General features: G+C 41.7%; 1 protein-coding gene across 1 annotated transcript in view; it reads right to left on the bottom strand.

Moving 5' to 3' along the window:
- Positions 1-17,682, bottom strand: part of LOC137095023 (ras-related C3 botulinum toxin substrate 1) — a 30,386-nt gene extending 12,704 nt beyond the window's left edge. The window contains exons 1-3 of the mRNA XM_067461216.1: positions 17,430-17,682; positions 2,411-2,482; positions 943-1,060 (exon numbers count right to left, since the gene is read on the bottom strand). Of these exons, the coding sequence (XP_067317317.1) occupies positions 943-1,060; positions 2,411-2,482; positions 17,430-17,464 (225 nt within the window). The 5' untranslated portion in view covers positions 17,465-17,682. The remainder of the gene's footprint in view (positions 1-942; positions 1,061-2,410; positions 2,483-17,429) is intronic.
- Between the last annotated feature and the right edge of the window lie 7,477 nt (positions 17,683-25,159).

Below are 25,159 nucleotides of genomic sequence, written 5' to 3'. Positions count from 1 at the left end.
ACAAAGGCTGCCTTTTTAGTGGAGATGCTGACCTCTCATCGAGGGCTCGCTGGCCAATCCAGTCTGTGCCCTCGCTCCATTATTTCACTGTGACATTCTTCTGGTATATTCTGAGTGAGGTGCAGATGGACATCGTTTGGGCAACACAGTGTAATCTCTCTGGTTCAACAGACATATCCCTGAATTAAAAATCTATTAAAAATCACTGAGCTCAGCCAAGGAGCAAATGCAGAGCTCCAAGGGAAGCAAACAGTGCTGCTTCCATTTCTCTCCCCCACCCCATCCTTCTGGGAGCAACTAATGAATGCCAGATGAGTAAGCTTTCGTGTTAGAAGCGTGACACATACAACTGAGATGAAAAGGAAGCAAGGCAGCAGAAACAGCTGTATTGAGGGAGGTTTACAATTACATCATGGCATGTTAAAAAGTGAGAAATCTTGTGTCAAATGACTGCAAGGGCCCCACAGAAACAAATGAGAGGCATACTTGTGCAGTACAGCTGCTTACGTTGTGGTGGCTAAACCACAGCACTCTGGCACAGACAAAATAATATGCAGTTAATTTCGTGATTGGGTAGCAGCACAGAAATATACCTGAAAGGATTGTTTTTCCAGATGTCATGACCTTGCCCTACCCATACTGACCTCTTCACTGGGCTGACTTTGCAAGGTCATTACACCTGGAATTGTTCTTGACAGGAGATTACAAAAGCCTGGTCTGGAAGTGCAGAGATCCAACACTATAGACTGAAAGGTACTCCGTACCTGGGTCTGTTACATATATGAACAAGGATCATCCCCATTTGTATCTAGTTTGTAAGGTTTAGCATACTGGATCAACACATATGAAATTAAACTGGAAGAACCCCCAATCTGCAAACCTGCCACCTGAAGCTCCCATCACCCACCAACATATTTCAGGTCTTCCACTGTAAAATCTTACTGTTTGTGGATAGGATAATGGGCGTAGTCTGTCATAGTCTTCTTGCCCAGCTGTGTCCCACAAGCCCAGATTGACCGGCTTTCCATCAACCATCACATTTGCTGAATAGTTGTCGAAGCTAAAGGACAAGACGGAAGAGTCAGTGAATTGTTTAATAGTTTTTTCTGTGAAATACACTGCTAAAAACTAGAAAGCCAGTGAAATTGAGGAGTTTTCCCAAAGTATTGGGAACTGTGGAACACCCTGCATAGAGAGATAAGATCAGCCCCCTCCCTCCTGTCCTTTCGAAGAATGGCGAAAACCTGGCTTTTCGAACAGGCCTTCCCGAATATGGCATAGGTATATGATATTATGGACAACCGACAACGCAACTGGATAATGATTTGAGATGGAGATGCTTTGACAGTGTTTTTAAATGCTGTGTATGATTTTTATGTTTTTATATTGCTGTTAGTATTTTACAATATTTATGATTGTTTTAATTTGTTGTAACTGCACCAGCATCGAATTGTTGCCTATTGTTAACCGCTCCAAGTCGCCCTTGGGCTGAGAGGGGCGGTATATAAATGTAGTAAATAAATAAATAATAAGTTGGCTCGGTTGTGGAATATCCAATGCAGCAGGGAGGAAGTAAAGGCAGCCCCCTGCCCACTTGTGGCTCTCAACAGAATTTCTGTAGCCACCAGGCCTCATAATTTAAAAAGGAGAACAAAAACACACAAAGCACGTGCCAGACTGCTGCCTGGAGCAGCAGTTTCCTTTTTTAAAAACTTCCCTGCCATCACACCCAAAACCAGCTGCAAAACACAGAAAAAGAATTTTGGAGTAGACTTTTGGTTAATTCTGGGATCTGTCCTGAGCCAAAACTATAATACTGAAGTCACATTAACAAAACCCCTTATGTTATGCTCACCCCATTATCCAGAGCCAAAGTGGCACAATGGGTTAAACCCTTGCGCTGGCTGAACTGCTGCCCTGAAGGTCAGCGGTTCAAATCTGCAAGACAGGGTGAGCTCTCATCTATCAGCTCCAGCTTCCCATTCAGGGACATGAGAGAAGCCTCCCACAGGATGGTAACACAACCGGGAGTCCCCTGGACAACATCTCTGCAGACAGCCAATTCTCTCACACCAGAAGTGACTTCAAATACTCAAGTCACTCCTGACACAATAAAAAAAATATCTGGCGATCTGGTATGGCCCCTCATTTTTGGGTGCTAGATTAAATCAACTTGCATTTTCCTAAGGTTTTCCTAAACTGCTCTGTGCAGTTTATAATTTCTTTTAGTGGTGGTGCTGCATGGCAACCTATCACAGGAGTTGTTGGGGGGGGGGGTTGCCTCTGCTTCCCTCTGAAGCTGAGAGAGTGTGACTGGCTCAAGATCACCCATTGGCTTTCCATGGTAGAGATGTGAACCCTAGCTTCAGATACTGAAAAGGAATATATTTAAAGAAAATAAGTTACTCACACTGTGGGGATATATTCTCCAGGAAATGCATTGGTTGTATAACTGATGAGTAGGCATGTTTTACCTACAGCACTGTAAGAGAAAAAAAAATCCCAATAAGAACACATTGACATAATAGAATAACAACTAAGTCTTTCAGCACAGATTGTTATGCATCAACATCTGATATTACATGAAGCAATTTGTCTTCAACCAAGATAAATTAATTCTGTACTTATTGGGTGACGTGTTATCTCCCAAATTAAACCTTCACTTAGTTGTCATGAAAACAGAGGCCTAACATTTTCCACATTGGGAAGTGTTACAGAAATTACATCAAAAGCTGAAAGTAATTAGACCCAGTGATTCATTTGCAGAGCCTAAGTGGCAGGCACCTGAGTTTTCAAGGTCTCCTAACAATAATTTGATCTCCCCACTCTTGCTACCAAATGAACAGACATTACTCAAGACAAAGGACCTGTTTCAGTTCACACTTTGTGGGAACCAGTTGTTATCAGCTGCCTCTTCTTTCCTTTATTCTTCATCCAGTTTTCAACATGCTTCTCAAAAAATGGTATGGGAAATGTGGATTTATATTCTCTTGAAAAGATATTAAGAGATATCTACAAAAGGTCCCTGACAGTAGCTGTTAGCCAGGAACAGAATTTCCCAAGTTCAAAACACTGTATGATGTCTCCCAATGATGATGTTTGGGCTTAATAACCTTTGTACTCCCACAAGACATAGACTCTCCCTTCCTCAGATTTACCAGAAATTTTCAACACCCCACTCTTGTTACATGAACTTGAAACTATAATATCTAGATTCAGAATCAGCTAGGATTGTGGTTTAAGGTCTTAACTCAGAGTTTCTGAACATGGGCGTTGGGACCACTGGCAGGGGTTGCAAGGAGTGTCAGAAGGGGTCGCCAAAGACCTTCAGAAAACACAGTATTTTCTGTTGGTCATGAGGGTTCTGTGTGGGAAGTTTGGACCAATTCTATCGTTGGTAGGGTTCAGAATGCAGTTTGATTGTAGATGAACTATTAATCCCAGCAACTACAACTCCCAAATGTCAATGTCTATTTTCCCCAAACTCCACCAGTATTCACATTTGAGTATATTGAGTATTCGTGCCAAGTTTGGTACAGATCTATCATTATTTGAGTCTACAGTGCTCTCTGAATGTAGGTGAACTACAACTCCAAAACGCAAAGTCAATGCCCACCAGACCCTTCCAGTATTTTCTGTTGGTCATGGGAGTCCTGTGCGCCAAGTTTTGTTCAATTCCATCGTTGGTGGAGTGCAGAATGCCCTTTGATTGTAGGCGAACTATAACTTCCAGCAACTCCCAAATGACAAAATCAATCCTGCCCCAACCTCACCAGTATTCAAATTTGGGTGTATCGGGGATTTGTGCCAAATTTGGTCCAGTGAATGAAAATACATCTGCATATCAGATATTTACATAACGATTCATAAAGGTGGCAAAATTACAGTTATGACGTAGCAATGAAAGTAATTTTATGGTTGGGGGTCACCACAACATGAGGAACTGTATTAAGTGGTCATGGCATTAGGAAGGTTGAGAACCACTATCTTAACTGGTGCCTTTTCATGCTGTCTGTGGGCTTTTCAGATGCCTCTAGCTGGCTACGATGGGATATGTCTGGATAGAGGGGCGCCTTAGCTGTGGAGATATTAAATAGCTCTAGCAGATCTTAGAGGAAGTAGCAGCTTACGATGATTTCGCAAGACTATTTAGCAATATAAACTCAAGACCAGGACTTTAAACTTGCAATCACACCTCCAGGATTGCATCCTTAGCCAGAGTCATGCGCTCACTGCCTTCCAAAGGACTGATTATTCCTGTAATCACACAGTCTGCAAAGAAAGTTGAAAATGAAAGCCACTATGTAAGCATTCAGCATACTGACATTGGTAGTGAGCACAGGTATTGTAAGGTGTGGCTATGTAACTTAGCATTCCTTGAAAAGCCTGTTATGGCTGTTCCATGCATTTGAAAGAGTATAACAGACCTGTCCAGACAGCACTTCACTGTCAAAACTCTAACCATGAAACTCTAACTGCACCCCCCACCCCACCCTAATGAAATGCAGGACAAGTTTAATCCTAGAAGGCTAGAATTGTTTGATGTGTTTCAGCAATTTTTTTTTTCACACCAAACAACATGCACATGAAAAATGTATGACAGTATTTTTCAACCTTCCTAATGCCGCAACCCCTTAATACAGATCCTCATGTTGTGGTGACCCTCAACCATAAAACTATTTTTGTTGCTACTTCATAACTGTATTTTTGCTACAGTTATAGATTGTATTGTAAATGCTGCTGGGCCACTCTCAGTCCCACATCACATGGATGCTTTTCCCCCTGCCTTGAGGGGACTCACTGACGCAAGCCTCCCTCCAGCCTCACACGCTCTCCCTTGCCCGTGCACACACTGCTATCAGCCAAGCATGCCTGCTCTCCCTCCCCGCTTGGAATCTCACAAACAGCCCTCCCTTTGGCTGAGAGGCCAGCTGAGAAGCTGGACATTCACAGAAGCAGGAGGGCTTTTGGTGGGAGGATTTGCTGTCCATTTCCAAAAAGGAAGAGAAAGACAAACAGAGAGATCTTCAGCCTTCTCTGCCAAAGGGGTTCCTAAGACCATCAGAAACATGTGTTTTCTCGTGGTTTTTTGGAGACACCTCTAAAAAAAACCCTGCGACCTCCCCCAGAGGTTCCGACCCTAGGTTGAGAAACACTGAAGTATGACTATTTATTTATTTATTTGCTGTATTTGTATGCTGCCTCTCAGCCTTCTGGCAACTCGAGGCGGTTCACAAGGCAAAATTCAATGCCACCAAAAACACAATTACAATATAAAAACTTTAACATCAATAAAATCAATAAAATCTTTATTTTCCATCTTACTTAAGGAAGCCTTTGAGAACTTCCAAGTTCATATCACTTTGCAGTATGCCCTCCTTTTGGAACATTATAGTGGCCTCTAAAATTATCTCCCAACTTTTTAAAAACTTATGAATTACAGCGTGTTTTCTAGTGTACATTTCTATCATTCTACCATGGACTGACAGAGCTACATTTCTTCATGTTTGCGTCAGGCAAGAAGAAATATGCACCTTTAGGTTCAGACTTTTAATCTCTACTAAGAAACTCGTTACCACAAAACTATTAAGGAAGTTAGGTTTGTTAGCTCATTGTTACCCCACCCACTTATCCAGTAATAACTGGCCCACAACATTGCCAAGCCTTTCATCAATTGACCCTCCCCTTTGGAAATTCTGAACTCAGCATTTCAGGACTTCAAGGCAACCAAGTGCTTTACTTTCCAATGTCTCAGACAAGAATGGAAGAAGTACAATTTCTTTAAGTTCTGTAGCCACAGGGGGAAAAAGTTGTTTTAGGAATGGCAAAATGGGATGGGGGTATTAATAATTATAGGGAGCATACCATGCCTCTATTGAAACAGCTCCACTTGATGTCAATAAGTTTCCAGTCCCAATTCAATTGTGCAGTTTATCACCTATAAAGCCCTACATGTTTCAGGTCCAGCCTGACAGCATCTCCTCTCTAAGATCTGCCAGAGAAGCCCCCCACTCTTGGTCCCACCTCTGTCTTTGGAGCAGTTGGTGGAGACAAGGGAGAGGGCCTTCTAGGTGGTAGCCCCCCCTCCCCGGTCTGGAACGCTCTCCCCAGTAAACTGCCCCTACACTACAACACTTTAGGAAAGAGTTAAAAACTTGTTTTTCCCAGCAGGCAATTGATAACATTTAGACAGTAACCAGAACCGATTGCCAATCACTTAGCACTTTATATCTACATTCTGTGCATTCAGCTGGGCTGCTATATTGATTGCATGGATCATTTAACTGATTCTATTTTAATAGAGGTTGTTTTATCCAATTTATATACCTGGTTTTTGTAATGTTATTATTGTTTTCATGTTGATGCATTTTATTTTATGTATTACGTATTTTATGTGTGGCCTCTCTGTGTGCTATTTTGCAAGCTGCCCCGAGTGCCAATGGGAAATGGCAGTGGCATATAAATAAAGTGTTGTTGTTGTTATATACCCATTTACTTTCTTTTCAAATTTGAACATTTTGATTCTTTACCATAGTAAAAAAGTAAAGGTTTCCCCTGACATTAAGTCCAGTCGTGTCCAACTCTGGAGATTGGTGCTCATCTCCATTTCTAAGCCTGTAGACACCTCCAAGGTCATGTGGCTGGCATGACTGTATGGAGCGCTGTTACTTTCCCGCAGAAGCAGTACTTATTGATCTACTCGCATTTGCATGTTTTCGAACTGCTACGTTGACAGAAGCTGGGGCTAACAACAGGAGCTCACGCTGCTCCCAGATTCGAACCTGCAACCTTTTGGTCAGCAAGTTCAGCAGCTCAGTGTTTTAACCCACTGCACCACCAGGGGCTCCATACCATTCCATTCACCATACCATTCATTTTATGGGCATAGAGAAGTGTATAGGCATTTTTAAATTTACAAAACAATTGAAAGTTTGTTTACTCATTAATAATACACTGCCATTTAAGCAGCACTTATTCCAAACAACTGCACATAGAACTGTAGGCTTTAAAGCAGAAATGCATAATTTTTCACAAGCAAAACTACAATACTCCCCAAACCCAGAAAAGGCTACACAATACTATATTCTGTACTACCTTCGTGTGTTTCTTAGGTTTTGCACAGAAAAAAACTATAGGCTGAGAATAGAACAACAAAACAAAACAAGTTATTTGGAGATAAACAATCTTATGGAACAGGAAGTTAAGTACGGCCTTCATATGTCCCCAGACCTTGTGTGGATATGTGAAACAGCCAATAATGGAGAAACTTATTGAAATGAAGAACTCTGGGCCCAAGAATACTAAAACGTTTTGCTGAAATAACTAGAAAATTCCTAAAGATTACATATTTTATCAGACATTGGTAAACAATACAACAGAGATGGAGACTACCAAATGTATTCAGATACTTCGAATTTGTAATCCAGATACTTCGAATTTGGATGAATTCAATCAATAAAATAAAACATCTAAAGATTAAAGAAATGCAACGGAAAATACTGACAAAATGGTACAGAACTCCCGTGCAATTGGCGCATATTATGAAAACGTGCCCAAAATTATGTTGGCACAACTGCTGAAAAATAGAAACAAACACCCACATGTGATGGGAATGCGAAAAAAATCCAAAAGTTCCATAAAATAATCAGGAGGGAAATGTAGGAGCTACTAGGGATAAATATAGAATGGAACAAGACTCAATTTTTCACCCAGAAATTGGAAAGTAAAGGGGAAAATAAAGAAAGTGAGGAAATAATAAAACACATGATAGAGGCAATCAAAGCCTCAGTGGCCCTGGGCTGGAAGGACCACAAGAAATGGGATGTAAAAACTTGGTGTAAATATCTAGCCGATTACCTTCCCAAGATTATATTAGTGAAAGGAAAAGTTACTATATGACGGGTCAAAGCAAAAGGACATGGGAAGCAAAATGGAAGGGTCTCATTTACAGAATAAAGGGGAAAGATAAATATACGGTGTTAAATAAGACTATTCCCATGATTGAACAATTGTAATAAACACAGCAAAAGTACTTAATTGTTCCTGGGTTGGGGGGGGGGGGTTGTGGTGGTGGTGGGATTGGGGAAAATACTGGTATTTTGAATGTTGATTTCAAAGATTGTATGTTTCTATATATTATACAATTTAAAAAACTAAAAAAAAATTGTAATCCAGAAAATACCTATGAGGTATAGTTCCACATTAGACCCAATAAATATTTTCTATAGCTGTTGGCCTAAAAAGGGGGGGAAGTCTTCTGAGGGGAGAAACCCTATTCCCCTTCTCCAAAAAGTACAGTTGAGCCATTTGCTCTGGAGATTTCTTGGGGGGAAATTTAAAAAAAGTTAGATTATGGGATATGTTATTTTGTCTTTTTTATGAACTTACCCCTTCCATTTATGAACAACATTTTAGGCCAGGACTTATCTACTGTGTACCAAGGAACCAATCTCCCACCCCTCTCCAGGAACTTTGTTGTAATGCAGAACTTCTGAGGTTTATAGGTTCTGTCACTTTTTTAAGAGAAATTATAGTCACAAATCTGGAGGTCTCCGGGTTTGTGGAACACAGCACTAAAGCAAGGAAACGCCAACAAGAACGAGCAAGTCCCACAGGCCTCCATTGTAAAATTCTTCCATTCTAGGCTTCCTGCCTTCTCAGCTTTCTGGCTTTGTGCCCTGTGAATCAGTTCTGTACAGAAACTCAACTTCAAAATAGTTTAATCATCTCAGGCTCTGTAACAATTCATTCCATTCAAATACACAAAAAGCTCTGAAAACATTCAGTTAAGGCCAAGGTCTCTCTAAGTAACAAGATAATGATGCCAGGCATGTAACTATTCAAATTATGGAAGAATTACCACAAACAGAATAGGTGAGTGGTTGTTACAGTTCCATTCTGCCTGATCTTTCCTGTCTAGTCTAACTGCCAACGTTGAAAGTAGGATCAGACAGTTATAAAAAGCAACTTCCTTTCTTACTAAACCTATTCTGTAAATAAAATAAAATAAACCCATAAGATTAAAATGTATCATATCGGTTTATACTTCTATGTATATTGTAGCTCATAAACGCATGCTTAGGCATACACTGTTATTGGCAATAAGTAGGCTTTTAAAACATTAGGTAATGTAGATTGCTGTGAATTTTCCGGGCTGTATGGCTATGCTCCAGAAGCATTCTCTCCTGACGTTTGGCCCACATCTATGGCAGGCATTCCTTAGAGGTTGTGATGTCTGTTGGAAACTAGGCAAGCAGGGTTTATATATCTGTGGAATAATGTCCAGAGTGGGAGAAAGAACTCTTGCCTGCTGGAGGCAAGTGTGAAATTTGTATTGGCCACCTTGATTAGCACTGAATGGTATTGCAGCTTCAAATCCTGGCTGCTGCCCGCCTGGGGGAATCCTTTGTTAGCTGACCCTGGTTGTTTCCTGTCTGGAATTCCCCTGTTTTTGAGTGTCGCTCTTTGTTTACTGTCCTAATTTTAGAATTTTGTCTGTTAGCCAGATTTTGTTCATTTTAATGGTTTCCTCCTTTCTGTTAAAATTGTTCATACTCTAAACTCAGAACATAAATAAAGAACTGGGGGATCACAAACAGGAAACAATCAGGGCCAGCTAACACCTCCCAACAAAGGATTCCCCAGGCAGAAAGCAGCCAGGCTTTGAAGGTACAAGGCCATTTAATGCTAATCAAGGTGGCCAATTTCAATATTCACACTTGCCTGCAGCAGACAATAATTATTTCTCCTACCCTGGACATTCGACAGATATATAAACCCCACTTGCCTAGTTTCCAATTGACCTCACAACCTCTGAGGATACCTGCCATAGATGTGGGCCAAGCATCAGGAGAGAATGCTTCAGGAACATGGCCATACAGCCCAGAAAGCCCATAGCAACTCAATGATTCTGACCATGAAACCCTTCGACAATAAATTATGGAATGTTCATATCTTTAAACCTTTGTGACCCCAGATTTCTTTGCATGGAATCAGCTTCCATAACAAGTCATCAGAACAAATTGTGCTAAACCTATGGGTGTAGCCATTCTTTCAGCCTACACAACACTTGAAAACTGTATGAGTGTTAGCACATATTAAATACATTTCTTGAAAGGGGCAGTTTATTAGCTTAATACCATAATGGTCTACATCAGTTCCATTATCAACCTCCAGATTCTTTATCAGCAATTTCAGAATTGAATGCCATACTTGTCTTGAGATTATCAGAGGGAATAACACTGTATTGACAGAAACGAAATCTCTATGGATTACTCAAAACATTTTTCAATTCCTCTGTAATACCAGGACCAAAACATTACATAGTTTGAAATTTTTAAAGAAGCTACACAAATTTGTTATGATGCTTAATTATAATCAGGTATCTCGGGATTTTTATTTCTGTGGGTTTTTTTAAATCTAAGGCCATAAAGCCGGTCTAGTTTTCCAGCTGACCCTCAATGCTTTTCTGAGGTCTGTTCAGAAGAAAGAAAATGGCACTGAGATTATGGCAACAGACCTTTTTCCAAGAACTAAAAATTAGAGGGTGTTATAATAGTATGCACTGTTCAGTATATTCTGTAACAAACCACATGCCAGATCTGAGTGCACCTGAAAGTATACTGATGAGTTGCATCTTTATTAAAATAGCTTTAAGAACATTACCTCTCTATAGAGACAGATGTAACAATGCCATTTAACTACTGAAGTCCAAATTCCTGTTGCATTTCAAAATTAATAAGGGAGGGGGCATAATAGTATGATATATTATTGTTGAATTAGACTGAAGAACCCTGAGATGAAATCTCAACACAATGCTGGGGACTGCTGAAACAATAAAATGGGAAGGGAAGAACTGTGTGAACTGTCTTATTTATTTATTTATTTATTTATTTATTTATTATTTGAACTTATATGCCGCCACTCCCCTGGGGCTCGGAGCGGCTTGAGCTTGAGCTCCACATAATGGAAGGTAGGATAAGAAATATAAATACACATGCAGATCCATGCAGTCTTAGTGACTTAGACTCTGAGTCATCTATATGAAAATGAGTGGTAAGAAATTAAGGAAAGATAAACACTACTCTTTTGCAAACAAGGATCAAAGCAAAGCCATGTACGTAATTTCATTACCAAAAAATATAGGTAGACCAAGCAAACTGAAATTTGCAATAGAATTACTCCCAATTCATGGAAGGCAAGAGAATCTTTCTCATCCTATACTACCTCAATTATCATTACTTTGAATACCTGTCACTGAGGAACAAAGCAGATGATAGCTACTATCCTGAGATCACACTTGTAGGTTTTACAATAGTATCTAATTGACCACTGAGAGAAAGAGTAAGTGCAACTAGACAGGCCTCTAATCTGATCCACCAGGTTTCTCTGAACTGACTTCAGATTCTCCCCTTTCTGCTACCTAAATGACCTGCTCCTACTCTGTGGTGAGAAGTGCTCCTCTGAGCCTGACTGTGAGGGCCTTTCCAGACAGGCACTATATCCCAGGATCTGATCCCAAGTTTTCTGCTTCAAACTGGATTATATGAGTCAGCACTGCCAGATAATCTGGGATAAACAAAAAACCTGGGATATAGGGCCTGTCTGGAAGGGCCCTGAGTGGCCTGACTTTCACTGTTAGTGATTCCATAGTAAAAGTACATTACGCTATATCCACACAGGGAATTTGCAGTACACAAGCAAAGTATACCAAGAAACAAGATTCACGTTCCTCTGACTAGAAATTACAGTCACTCTGCTCTTCACAAGTAGCTCCTTCTGAAAGCTTTATTCATAGGAAACCAAGAGTGCAACCGCAACAAGATGGGAGATGGGTTTTTTTTCTTTCTTTCCTTGAATGTGCATGAATGTAAACTCTGGAATATGTTCTGCTCCTCCACGTACGTTAAAACAAAATCAAAAGTCAATAGAGGCATGGATGGAAAAATATTTCAAATTCTTGAGAACTAGAATCATAGGTAAGGTACTAGCCAGAGGTAGGGAAAAAGCCATTATAAGTTTAGGTATCTGGATGACCAGGTGCTTAGGGATTTCTCAAAGTTATATTCCTTAAGAGAATGCTACTATTTTGAGGGGGGGGGGGGGATCAACTAGGTTCTAAAAGCTAAAACTGTGCAAACTATTTACTATTCAAATATACAACATTTACAAGCTTTTTAGAGACAACCAGTAGTTTAAATAATTTGTAAGTAAATGCTTTGGCTATACCTAATATCTTAACTGATAAGATAGCACAGACCAGTAACTTAATATCCCAAAGAAGTATGAACAAGAAACCTGACTTACTTCTGAGTAAAAAAAAAAACGTTTAAAGATCAGGCCAATGAATACAATTTGATGACTTCCTGATAAATAGGTTTAACAGTATGGTTTCGGAAGTGGGTTTCCTTTGTTAACCTCAAAAGAGAACAGAGGTTTTACACTAATACCACAGCAGGTTTAAAAACAATACCATCCACTATATTTTGGAGTCATAATTTCTTTTGCTAGTAACTCTATATACACCATGCCTTTTCAGTTTCTATATGGTCATGATTTCTTCACTTACACACTTGAAATAACCAATATTTGGTCTTATTGTCCTTGTTTGTCTTTTCAGAGATTCTCTTCTTTCACATAAACCACCCTACTCTCTTGTTGTTAACACATATACACACCAGACTTCCCTTCCATTCTCAGTTATCTTTCCCTTTTATCACCAATTCCAGAGTCACCACTGAATTATTGCAGTCTTTTCCTCACATGTCAACCACCTCAGCCCAAGTTAACAAACAAACAACTGTAGTTTCTATATGGAGAAGATGCCCAACAGCATAGCCTGTCCTTGGTCTGTGATTGATTCAACATGAAGAGTCCTAAGTCAAATGTCTAGACCTGCTGTTGTTGAGACTGAAATATAGATCTTGCAATTGAGTTGAATTTTGATTCCTAATTTATTTTGGATTTTGTTTCCAGGTTTTTCACCACCACCCCCCACCACCCCAATAATGGTACTTCTAAAACTTGAAATAAACAAAAAGAAGTTTGTCCTAATAGAAGCAACTTGGGGTGGGGATAAAACTCCTTAAGAGAGGATATGCAATGAGTACATAAATAAAGCAGCATTAGGGAAAATCAAGACAAGCATTCTCAAAGTGTGGTCCTCTAGCTGTATGGGTCTCCAACTCCCAGAAGTCCTAGTCAACCTGTTAATTGGTCAGAAAATTAGGGAGTTCGAGGCCCAAACAGCTGGAGGGCTGCAGACTGAGAATGTCTGAACTAAGACATAGGGATGGTGTAAAGGAAACTAAATGGGTGTGGCAAACTTTGAAGACATGCACATGTTTACTCAAGACTACAGACAGACTTCCTAGGGCCTTGCCCATGCAGGGGACAGCTGAAGATCGAATCCTAAACATACTAACCAGAAAGAAGTGCTCCTGAACACACTGGTGAGAATTTGACTTGATCCACAATTGATCAGTACATAAATAAAATTTAAAAGACTGAAAAAGGAGAAGTAAAGTAATACTTTTACATTCTCAGAAGGTGTAAACAAAGCAACTAAAAATTAGGATAGAGGAAGAATGGCTTCTCCTTTCTGTCTTTTCCCGGCAATGAGGAAAAGCAGTTTAGGTGGATTTAATGAACAAAATGGCTAAAGTGTTGGACTAAGGCTTGGGAGTCTCAGTCTCTACTGAGTCATGAACAGGAGCAGCCTTGGATGGCCCCTTCCCTCTCACTTAACCCACTCCAAAGCGGTCCTCTGAATGTTAAAAAGGAGAGAAATCGTGACTGTCACAAATGTCTTATAGGCACATGCAATCAAATGTGAAAAATTTACATTCCACGAAGAAGCAACCATATACACCTCTATAGAGCTAAACAAACTTCATGGGGAGGGGGGGCATTTAAAGATTTTTTTTCACCTTGGTTTTTATGTTGTTTTTAATTTGAACAGTTATACATACATTGCCAGACCTCTTGATTCCTTTTATTGGGGGAAAAATCATAAAATGATAACACAGCTTGAGCATCACTTATCTGGAATTCCAAAACGGTCCACCTGGGAGAGTGAAATAGCAGCACCTTCACTTTCTGATGCTTCAAACACTTTGTTTTAAAAGATTTAAAATACTGTGTATAAAATGACCTTCAGGCTATGATTGGAAGGTGAATATAAAAATAACTAAATTTTGCATTTAGACTTGGGTCCCATCTCCAGGATATCTCATTATGTACAGAATGGAACAAAAATCCCAAAGGGGTTTCAATATTTAATAACTTGCTTTACTTTTTGTTGTTTATTCACTATAGAATAGTATCATCTATATCAGTGGTTCTCAACCTGTGGGTCCCCAGGTGTTTTGGCCTACAACTCCTAGAAATCCCAGCCAGTTTACCAGCTGTTAGGGTTTCTGGGAGTTGAAGGCCAAAACATCTGGGGACCCACAGGTTGAGAACCACTGATCTATATCTTATCTATCTATTAAAACTGGATGTATGTGTGTGTATATGGGTGGCATATGTTTGCGGCCTTCCTATTGGCTCTCACTTCCAGAGAGGCCTGTGACGCCCACCAACGACTGACCTGGACCACACTTGGCACACAAACACCCCTGCCCCAATGACTAGCAGAAAATACTGGAGGGGTTTGGGGGGGTTGGTCTTGGATTTTGGGAGTTTCAGTTCACCCCGCATCCAGAGACTCTGTGACTGCAGCCAGAAACGGATCTGTACCACACTTGGCACACAGAATGAATACTGGTGGAGTTTGGGGGGAATCAACCTTGAATTTTGGGAGTTATAGTTCACCCACATCCTGAGAGCACCATGAACCAAACGGATGATGGATCTGGCACACATGACCAACTCTGAATACTGGCAGTGTTTGGGGAAATTGACCCAGGATGATGAGAGTTATCCTTCACTCAGATCTTTCCAAATTTTCTAATGAAACGATTCATAAAACCCCAAAATAAACAATTGCCACTTATTATATTTATCTTTATAAAAGACTTAACACGGGCATTGCTGGATGCAATATGAATATGAATTGCTGGATGCAATATGAAAACAGACCCCTGAAGACTTCTGTCCCCCTCCCTCCACAAATGTGGGAGGGCAAGTACACTTACTTACAAACAACTCCTAGTTAAGATGGGGTCTGAGACAACAGAAAGTGGGAGAAATCTACCTTTAAGAAGGGAAATCCACTCCTGGAAGTTATTATCATGGCGAAAAGGGGTTTCCACTCAAGCTTTATCTCCAATCCAATTTTTTTTTTCAAAATCCAATTCTCAGAGGAACAGAAAGAGAGGGGAAATCTTTTGAACAGAGCTCAGATAGTAAAGAAATGGCACAGGGGTGCTAACCCCTATGCAATCCAAAGCTAATGTGTACATATATTTGGCTGGAGTTACTTTAAAGCAGGCCTGGCCAAACTTGGGCCCTCCATGTGTTTTGGACTTCAACTCCCACAATTCCTAACAGCAAATTGTGGGAGTTGAAGTCCAAAACACATGGAGGGCCCAAATTTTCCTAGGCCTGCTTTAAAATTTCCCTGTTCCGAACTTGCATACAAATTTCAACTTAAGAACAAAACCATAGAATCGATCCTATTCGTAATTTGGGGACTGCTTGTATATATACACAAACTTACATACTGTGAGGAAATCTATAAAGAGAAATAATTTTCAAAACCAGACGCTCTTCTTGACATATGTACTAATGAGAATGGAGGACAAGTATTCCAAGCCCCAGCTGCTGGAACGAATGACATAAAAGCTGTAAAACAGGCATGGGCAAATTTGGGCCCTCCGGGTGTTTTGGACGTAGAATCATAAAGTTGGAAGAGACCTCATGGGCCATCCAGTCCAACCCCTGGCCAAGAACCAGGAAAATTGCATTCAAAGCACCCCCGACAGATGGCCATCCAGCCTTTGTTTAAAAGCTTCCAAAGAAGGAGCCTCCACCACACTCCGGGGCAGAGAGTTCCACTGCTGAACGGCTCTCACAGTCAAGAAGTTCTTCCTAATGTTCAGATGGAATCTGCTTTCTTGTAGTTTGAAGCCATTGTTCCGTGTCCTGGTCTCCAGGGCAGAAGAAAACAAGCTTGCTCCCTCCTTCCTATGACTTCCTCTCATGCACTTATACATGGCTATCATGTCTCCTCTCAGCCTTCTCTTCTTCAGGCTAAACATGTACAGCTCCTTAAGCCACTCCTCATAGGGCTTGTTCTCCAGACCCTTGATCATTTTAGTCGCCCTCCTCTGGACACAATATTCCAGGTGTGGTCTAACTAAGGCAGAATAGAGGGAAGCATGACTTCCCTGAATCTAGACCAGGGGTCCTCAAACTTTTTAAACAGAGGGCCAGGTCACAGTCCCTCAAACTGTTGGAGGGCCGGATTATAATTTGAAAGGAAAAAAAATGAATGAATTCCTATTCACGCTGCACATATTTTATTTGTAGTGCAAAAAACACTTTAAAACAATACAATAATTAAAATGAAGACCATTTTTAACAAATATAAATGTATCAGTGTTTCAATGGGAAGTGTGGGTCTGCTTTTGACTGATGAAGTAGGGTTGTTGTTGTTGTTGTGTGCTTTCAAGTCATTCCAGACTTAGGTTGATCCTGAGCGAGGGCCGTATCTGGCCCCCGGGCCTCAGTTTGAGGACCCCTGATCTAGACACTAGACTCCTATTGATGCAGGCCAAAATCCCATTGGCTTTTTTTTCCGCCACATCACATCATTGCTCATGTTTAACTTGTTGTCCACGAGGACCCCAAGATCTTTTTCACACATACTGCTCTCAAGCTAAGCGCCCCCCATTCTATATCTTTGCATTACATTTTTTCTGCCTAAGTGGCTGTTAGGAATTGTGGGAGCTGAAGTCCAAAACATCTGGAGGGCCCATGCCTACTGTAAAAGTACAGCTACACTTGTTCCATAATAAAACAACAAAAGGCCTTTCCATACATCCATATCCTACTGTAAAAGTTCAGTTACAATTGTTCCATAATAAAACAACAATGGGCCTTACCATACAACCATATAAGCCCAAATTATAAAGACAGAAAATCCCATAATATCTACTTTGAACTGGGTTTTCCGAGTCCACACTGCCATATAACGCAGTTCAAAGCAGGAAACGTGGGATTTTATTCAGCTGAGAGGAAGGGGCCAAAGTATGGGGAAAATCCGAAATCCAAAACACTTTTGGCCTCAAGCACTGTGGAGAAACTCAACCAATAATCATAACAATAATCCCCTCCTTTTTCTCAATGGGAGAACCAGAGAGTTGGAAGAGACCCCAAGGGTCATCTAGTCCAACCCTATTCTGCCATGCTGAGAAAGCACAATCAAAGCAACCCCGACAGATGGCCACCCAGCTCGAGTGGAGAAGAAAAGAGGAGGCCCTTACCCGTCTCCCACCACCACACACTTGATGGCCTGCATCGGGGCGGCTCTCTGTCAGGCTTCGTCGAAAAGCGCGTGGGCCTCAGCTGAGGGGGGAAAATAACCGCCGAGAGCCCTGCTGAGGGAACGGCCACCACCCTAAACGCGAGGCGGAGGAGTGTGGCGCCCGACAGGAAACAGGAAGCGGCCGCCCCGCTCACTTCCGGACTCGAGCCCCACTTTCCGGCCTAGTCTTCCAGGCTGCGATTCAAACTCCGCCGAGGAGGGGCGAGGGAGCTTCGTGAGCGCTCGGTTCCCCTTCGTTTAAGCCCCGCCCTCTCGACGAAGGCCTTCGGAAAAGGTCGGACAGATCCGGAAGCCATCGCCTCTCCTCCGTTCAGGCCGATCCTGGCCTTAGGCGGCGTTCGTCAATGTTCGGAAGAAATCGGCCTCCGTGCGTTTTCTGTGCCAGGAATGTTCGGGGGGAGGCAGAGCACAGCATATACATGGCAAACATTCAATGCCAGGACAAGAATTCATATGAATATGCATAAACATTAAAAACATTTATCAAAATATTAAAATGCACTGTTTAAAACCGTCTTGGTCATCTGCATCAAATCTAAATAGGCCTGGTGGTTTTCTATCTCTACCTTATTGCACTGCCCCAAAAGCTTGGTCCCACAGCCAAGTTTTGACCATCCTTCTGAAGGACAGGAGAGAGGGGGCCGATCTGATCTCACCAGGAAGGGAGTTCCATAGGTGGGGGGCAATCACCGAGAAGGCCCTGTCTCTCATCCCCACCAATCGCACCTGTGACAATGGCGGGACGGAGAGTAGGGCCTCCCCAGAGGAACTTAATCTCTGCGATGGTTCATAGGGGGAGATGTGTTCGGACAGCTAAATTAGTATATGGTATTGAATATGGGTATATAATATTATTGTTGTTCCATTGTCTGAAAAATAATAGTGGTGTAAATAACAATAATACTGGCCCATATCTATATAATAATAATACTGGTGTATATGATACCGATAATAACAATGATACTGGTCTATATAAACTCTTCCCTTCCTTCCTAACTATCTCTCCCTACAATTCAATCCTTCTTTCCTTCTGAGCCCGAGGCAGGGGAAGGGTGAAGCGAATCAGGAGGAGAGCCAAGCACCAAGCACAGATGGCTTTCAGGAGAGTCAAGCCTACCATTTAATCCTTCCTTTCTTCTGAGCCTCTCGTCTTCCTGGAGACACGGGTGTGAGGCGGTGCAAGGCAAGGCTGGACAGGGCATGAGACTACGGGAGCCCAAAGCTTAGGTTGGTCCTACCTAATTGCCTCCCTCCCCTGGGCCCTTGCCCTGCCCCTCTCCCTGGCCTGGACTTCCCTACCTGCCCCGCCACCCTTTTCCCGCTCTTCTTCTCCTGCTTCTGCTCCAGAGGGAGGAAGGCAGGCTCGATGTGGGGCAACCAGGCCGCGGATCCCTAATGGCGGCTCCAGCCCTGAAGAGGTCGCTTCACAATATTTTGCTTTGGACGTCCAGTAGATGGCACTGTTTTGACGCCAAGCATGTTTTTACCTGTCATAGGTGTGACATCTATATAATAGTAGGTATGCAACAGCATAAAAACATTCGCCTGTTTTAATGCTATGTTGTGTCCAAATTTCAAAACAATCGGTGAAATATTTTGGGAGATTTGAGGTCATTTACGAACAGACATTTACATTTTTATTTATATAGATTTATTTATCTATCTATTGCATTAAACTCTTAGAAAGGGTTGGTTTAAGCTCCAGTTTGTCAGTGAAACTGAATTACTGTGTCGCGAAAGGATGCACATGTAAAAAGTGTATCACTAATATTAAAAGTTTGGAAAACTCTAATCTAGAGGGCCACATATTGATTGCTACTGTTATGCATATTAAATCTGATCTGAAGCCCGGGCTCCACGGGATTTGACATAGCAACCACTGTGCTTAGATATGAAGGAGGAAGTTCAGTTTTATATTGGCTTTGTATTGTGTATCTTGGCAGGAGAGCAGCATAATTACTGTATGTGGGTGTGGAGTGCAAGAAGACTCATGCTGATGTCATTCTGGAAAATTTGAGACAGAACAACAGAGACTATAAAAGATCAGAGCAGCAATACTCCTGGTGATTAATATAACACCCCCACCCTTTTTATTTTTTGTTTTGTTTTGTTTTCTTAAATAGTACTAAGTAAACAGTGCAAAAACAATGCAATATTAAATCGAAGACATAAAGATTATAAACACGAAAACAGAATTAAAACTAGAACTACTTAAAATGAATAGTTACAAAGAATTTAAAATGTGCATTCATGGCCAGAATCACTGGTTGCTGTGAGTTTTCTGGGCTGTATGACCATGTTCCAGAAGTATTATCTTCAGGACATCAGGAGATAATGTTTCTGGAACGTACAGCCCAGAAAACTCACAGCAACCCAGAATTAAAAACCATTAGAACTATTTAAAGTACACAAAAACCACACAACATCCCCTGGTTCTGTTTTTAAAGTATGCTTTGCATTTTTCCTCAGACCTAAACATTTGCATGACTGTCGGTCTTTGGAGTCTCTTCCGACTTCGTGATTTCTTAACTCAAAATGCTCTTAAATTGGGACACTCTTAAGTCGAGGTTTAACTGTGTCTAAAACACTAGAGCTGAAAAGGGAAAACTGGTGCAATTTTGGGACTCAGCAGGTCAAATATACTAAACAAGACTAACACTTGAGGCACCAAAATGTGTGTTGGCTAGTGTTTTCATTGGGATCAACAGCTCGTACAGAAGCCCCCAAGTGAATATGGTAAGTGAAATCATGAAGTGAAACCCTGGATATCAGTTCTGCAAATGTTGGGAGAGTAGTATCGTTATTACTTAACATATTGCTTAATAATGTGTTATTATTTTTAAAAGCAATTTGTATAAAGCTCCATCTGTTTCCCCTGGTGGCACATTGAGTTAAACTGCCAGGTAATTGAACCTGCTGACCAAAAGATTGGTGGTTCGAATCCAGGGAGTGGAGTGAGCTCCTGCTGTTAGCCCTAGCTTCTGCCAACCTAGCAGTTCGAAAGCATGCAAATGTGAGTAGATTAATAGGTAACGCTTCTGTGGGAAGGTAACGACACTCCATGCAGTCATGCTGGCCACATGACCTAGGTGATGTCTACGGACAATGCTGGGTCTTCAGCTTAGAAATGGAAATGAGCACCACCCCCCAGAGTCAAACATGACTAGACTTAATGCCAGGGGAAACCTTTATCTTTATATTTTACCACCTGTTTCCACTCTAATCTATCTGGCCGGGGTGGTCCATGCCTTGGTCACCTCTAGAATGGATTACTGCAATGCGCTCTACGTGGGGCTGCCCTTGAAGACGGCGCGGAAACTTCAATTGGTCCAGCGGGCAGCAGCCAGGATGCTAACCGGGGCTCATTATCAAGAGAGGTCTACCCCTCTGTTCAAGGAGCTCCACTGGCTGCCATTTATTTTCCGAGCCCAATTCAAGGTGCAGGTGCTTACCTACAAAGCCCTAAACGGTTTGGGACCACCCTACCTGCGTGACCGCATCACCATCTACGAACCCACACGCTCGCTTCGGTCATCTGGAGAGGCCCTGCTCGTGATCCCACCCACGTCGCAAGCGCGCTTGGTGGGGACACGGGACAGGGCCTTTTCTGTGGCGGCCCCCCGACTTTGGAACGCCCTCCCAAAAGATCTCAGACAGGCCCCTACTCTAGCCGTTTTCAGAAGGAATTTAAAAACTTGGCTGTTCCGTTGTGCCTTCTCAGACTAGGAATCCCCACCCCAAGTCCTAGTAGCACCTTAGCATAACTAATTGTCGCTGCACACTGCACTTTGAATCCCACGTGCCTCCTGCCATTTCAGCACTTTTAACCCTTGTACCCCAGTGCGCCGGCCGAACCAGTTTTAATAATGTCTTGATGTACTGCTATTGTTGTTATTTTGCTTATTGTTTGATTTGCTTAGCTATTGTGGTGTTATGCTATTTTGTTTATTGCTGATTTGCTTGCTATTGTGATGTTATGCTCTCTATTGTATTGTTGTTTTGAGGCTTCGGCCTGTGTAAGCCGCATCGAGTCCTTCGAGAGATGCTAGCGGGGTACAAATAAAGTTAATAATAATAATAATAATAATAATAATAATAATCTATCCAAAAAGCCCTGTCGTTGTGCTAAAGCCCTTGTGGCTGCAAGACTGTTTTCCATCAATGTCTCTGAAAAAGTGAACTGATATCACAAAAGCTCAGTTTTTAAAAAAGCCCTAAAGGTGCCAGCCACTGTTCTTTATGTAGAAAGACACAAATTAAAAGGAGAAAGCAAACCCTAGGCAACATATGCAGTAACTTGGTGACATGAACTGGACTTTAAATGGGATATTATTTACAGCTTGGCTGTGAGCCTCTTTTTGTGCTTTTGTGGATCATCTGATAGATCATCTGAGCAATGGTGTTATGCCTCTGCTTGTAGTCCATCTACGCAATCTTCTTGCAGCAACAGAGTATGTGATCCATCGTTTTGCCTGCTTCCTTGGAATCTGTTGTTGATTTCCGGTTCTGATGGCTTGTTCTTGGGCTGCAAGAATCAGGCCCTCCATCTCCTTTTTCAAACTTAAATTTGTGAGCCACATTCATGTTTTTTCTTTGTCCATTTTGCTCTCAGTTTTTCCCAGGAACTGTTCCTGGAGAACCTTCTTTTGCCAGTTTTCTTTTCGGCTCTGCATTGTATTATTACGGTATACACTCTTTGTCTTTTGCACTTTACTCAGTTTTCTACAATTGACTTCCATCAATGTTGGTTCTTGACAGCTTTTCACATAATCTGCCAGTGTATTATTATTATTATTATTATTATTATTATTTTGTAACCTGCCTCAAGGTTTCAGGAGAGGTGGGTAATAAATTATTATTATGGTTATTATGACTGTTGTAAACTGCCTACAGTTATCAGGAGAGGCAGGTAATAAATTATTATTATTATTATTATTATTATTATGACTTTATTGTAATCTGCCTAAAGTTATCAAGAGCAGCGGGTAATAAATTATTATGACTGATGTAACCTGCCTCAAGCTATCAGGAGGAGCGGGTATAAAATTATTATTTTTCTTTTTTTTTATTGGAACCCACCTCAAGCTATGAGAGGCAGGTAATAAATTATTATTTTGTAATCCGCCTCAAATTATTAGGAGAGATGGGTAATAAATTATTATTATTATTAATGTGACTTTGTTCTAATCTACCTCAAGCTATGAGGAGAGGTGGGTAATAAATTATTATTATTATTATTATTATTATTATTATTATGACTTCGTTGTAATCTGCCTCAAACTATCAGGATAGGAGGGTAATTTGTTGTTCATTCATTCAGTTGCTTCCAACTCTTCGTAACCTCATGGATTATGTATCATCTGCATATCTAAGGTGGGTAATATATTATTATAATTCTTCTTATTCATATTCATAACAATAATAGTTGTTGTTGTTGTTGTTCATTCGTTCAGTCGTCTCCGACTCTTCGTGACCTCATGGACCAGCCCACGCCAGAGCTCCCTGTCGGCCGTCACCACCCCCAGCTCCTTCAAGGTCAGTCCAGTCACCTCAAGGATGCCATCCATCCATCTTGCCTTTGGTCGGCCCCTCTTCCTTTTGCCTTCCACTTTCCCCAGCATCATTGTCTTCTCTAGGCTTTGCTGTCTCCTCATGATGTGGCCAAAGTACTTCAACTTTGTCTCCAGTATCCTTCCCTCCAATGAGCAGTCGGGCTTTATTTCCTGGAGGATGGACTGGTTGGATCTTCTCGCAGTCCAAGGCACTCTCAGAACTTTCCTCCAACACCACAGCTCAAAAGCATCTATCTTCCTTCGCTCAGCCTTCCCTAAGGTCCAGCTCTCACATCCGTAGGTGACTACAGGGAATACCATGGCTTTGACTAGGCGGATCTTTGTTGCCAGTGTGATGTCTCTACTCTTTACTATTTTATCGAGACTGGACATTGCTCTCCTCCCACGAAGGAAGCGTCTTCTGATTTCCTGGCCACAGTCTGCATCTGCAGTAATCTTTGCACCTAGAAATACAAAGTCTGTCATGGCCTCCACATTTTCTCCCTCTATTTCCCAGTTGTCAGTCATTCTTGTTGCCATAATCTTGGTTTTTTTGATGTTTAGCTGCAACCCGGCTTTTGCGCTTTCTTCTTTCACCTTGATTAGAATGCTCCTCAGCTCCTCCTCGCTTTCGGCCATCAGAGTGGTGTCATCTGCATATCTGAGGTTGTTAATGTTTCTTCCAGCAATTTTCATCCCAGCTTTGCATTCATCAAATAATAATAATAATAATTATAATTATAAGCATATTATTTGAGAACACAGAAATGCTGGACCACTCCAACAACCACCATGTCAGACTACACAGAGAAGCCATTGAAATCCACAAGCATGTGGACAATTTCAACAGAAAGGAGGAGACCATGAAAATGAACAAAATCTGGCTACCAGTATTAAAAAACTCTAAAATTACTACATTTAAACAGCAGAGAGGAAACAACCAGGCACATCTTAACACCTCTCAACAGAACATTTTCCCAGGCTCAGCCAAGCCTTCAAATGCTAATGAAGGTGGTCAGCTGAAACATTCACACCTAGCTTCAGCAGAGAAGAGCTCTTTGCCCCACCCCAGTCATTCCACAGATATATAAACCCATTTTCCTAATTCCAACAGACCTCACTACCTCTGAGGATGCTTGCCATAGATGCAGGCGAAACGTCAGGAGAAAAATTGCCTCCAGAACATGGCCATATAGCCTGGAAAAACCTACAACAACCCTATTATTATAATTCTTCTTATTCATATTCATATTCATAATAATAATATTAATAAGAAGACGGCCCGGAAGCTGCAATTAGTCCAACGCGCGGCAGCCATGATTCTAACAGGAGCGGAGCGCAGGGAGCACACAACCCCCCTGTTGTCCCAGCTCCACTGGCTGCCGATTTGCTACCGGGCTCAATTCAAGGTGTTGGTATTGGCCTATAAAGTCCTAAACGGTTCCGGCCCAAGATGCCTATCTGCCCGCATCTCGGCCTATGAACCCACCAGGACTTTGAGATCTTCCGGGGAGGCCCTGCTCTCGATCCCGCCGGCCTCCCAAACATGGTTGGCGGGGACGAGAGATAGGGCCTTCTCAGTGGTGGCTCCTCGGCTGTGGAATGCCCTTCCTACAGACATTAGGTTGGCACCATCTCTTATGGTATTCCGAAGAAAGTTGAAAACCTGGATGTTTGTGCAGCCGTTTGAGTAATTTAGTGCAATCTGGTAACCGAACATAGGAATGGAACAATGGACGACGAACTTGGATCATGCATGGATGATGAGGCGATTGGGTATCGGTTTTTTGTAATGGTTGTGTATTGGGATTGCTTATTAGCTATTAATGGAAAATGTGTAAATTAACTGTCATTGTTGTATGAAACTATTACTGTTTTTATTGTCTTTCTGTTTGTGAACCGCTGTGAGTCGCCTTCGGGCTTGAGATACAGCGGTATATAAGCATAGTAAATAAATAAATAAATAAATAATAAGCTGCAAAGGGGCCACTTCATGCAAGCGACACGTGCTTCACGGAGGAAGGAGACTTTAGGCGCCAAACTGGGGGCGGTGCCATTGGAGGAAAGCGAAGCAGCGATTGGTCAAGATGCATGCTGGGGGCGGGACGTGCGTAGT

This window comes from Anolis sagrei, chromosome X, assembly GCF_037176765.1.
Source record: "Anolis sagrei isolate rAnoSag1 chromosome X, rAnoSag1.mat, whole genome shotgun sequence".
Taxonomy (NCBI): Eukaryota; Metazoa; Chordata; class Lepidosauria; order Squamata; family Dactyloidae; genus Anolis; species Anolis sagrei.
This window is presented reverse-complemented; position numbering and strand designations above follow the sequence as displayed.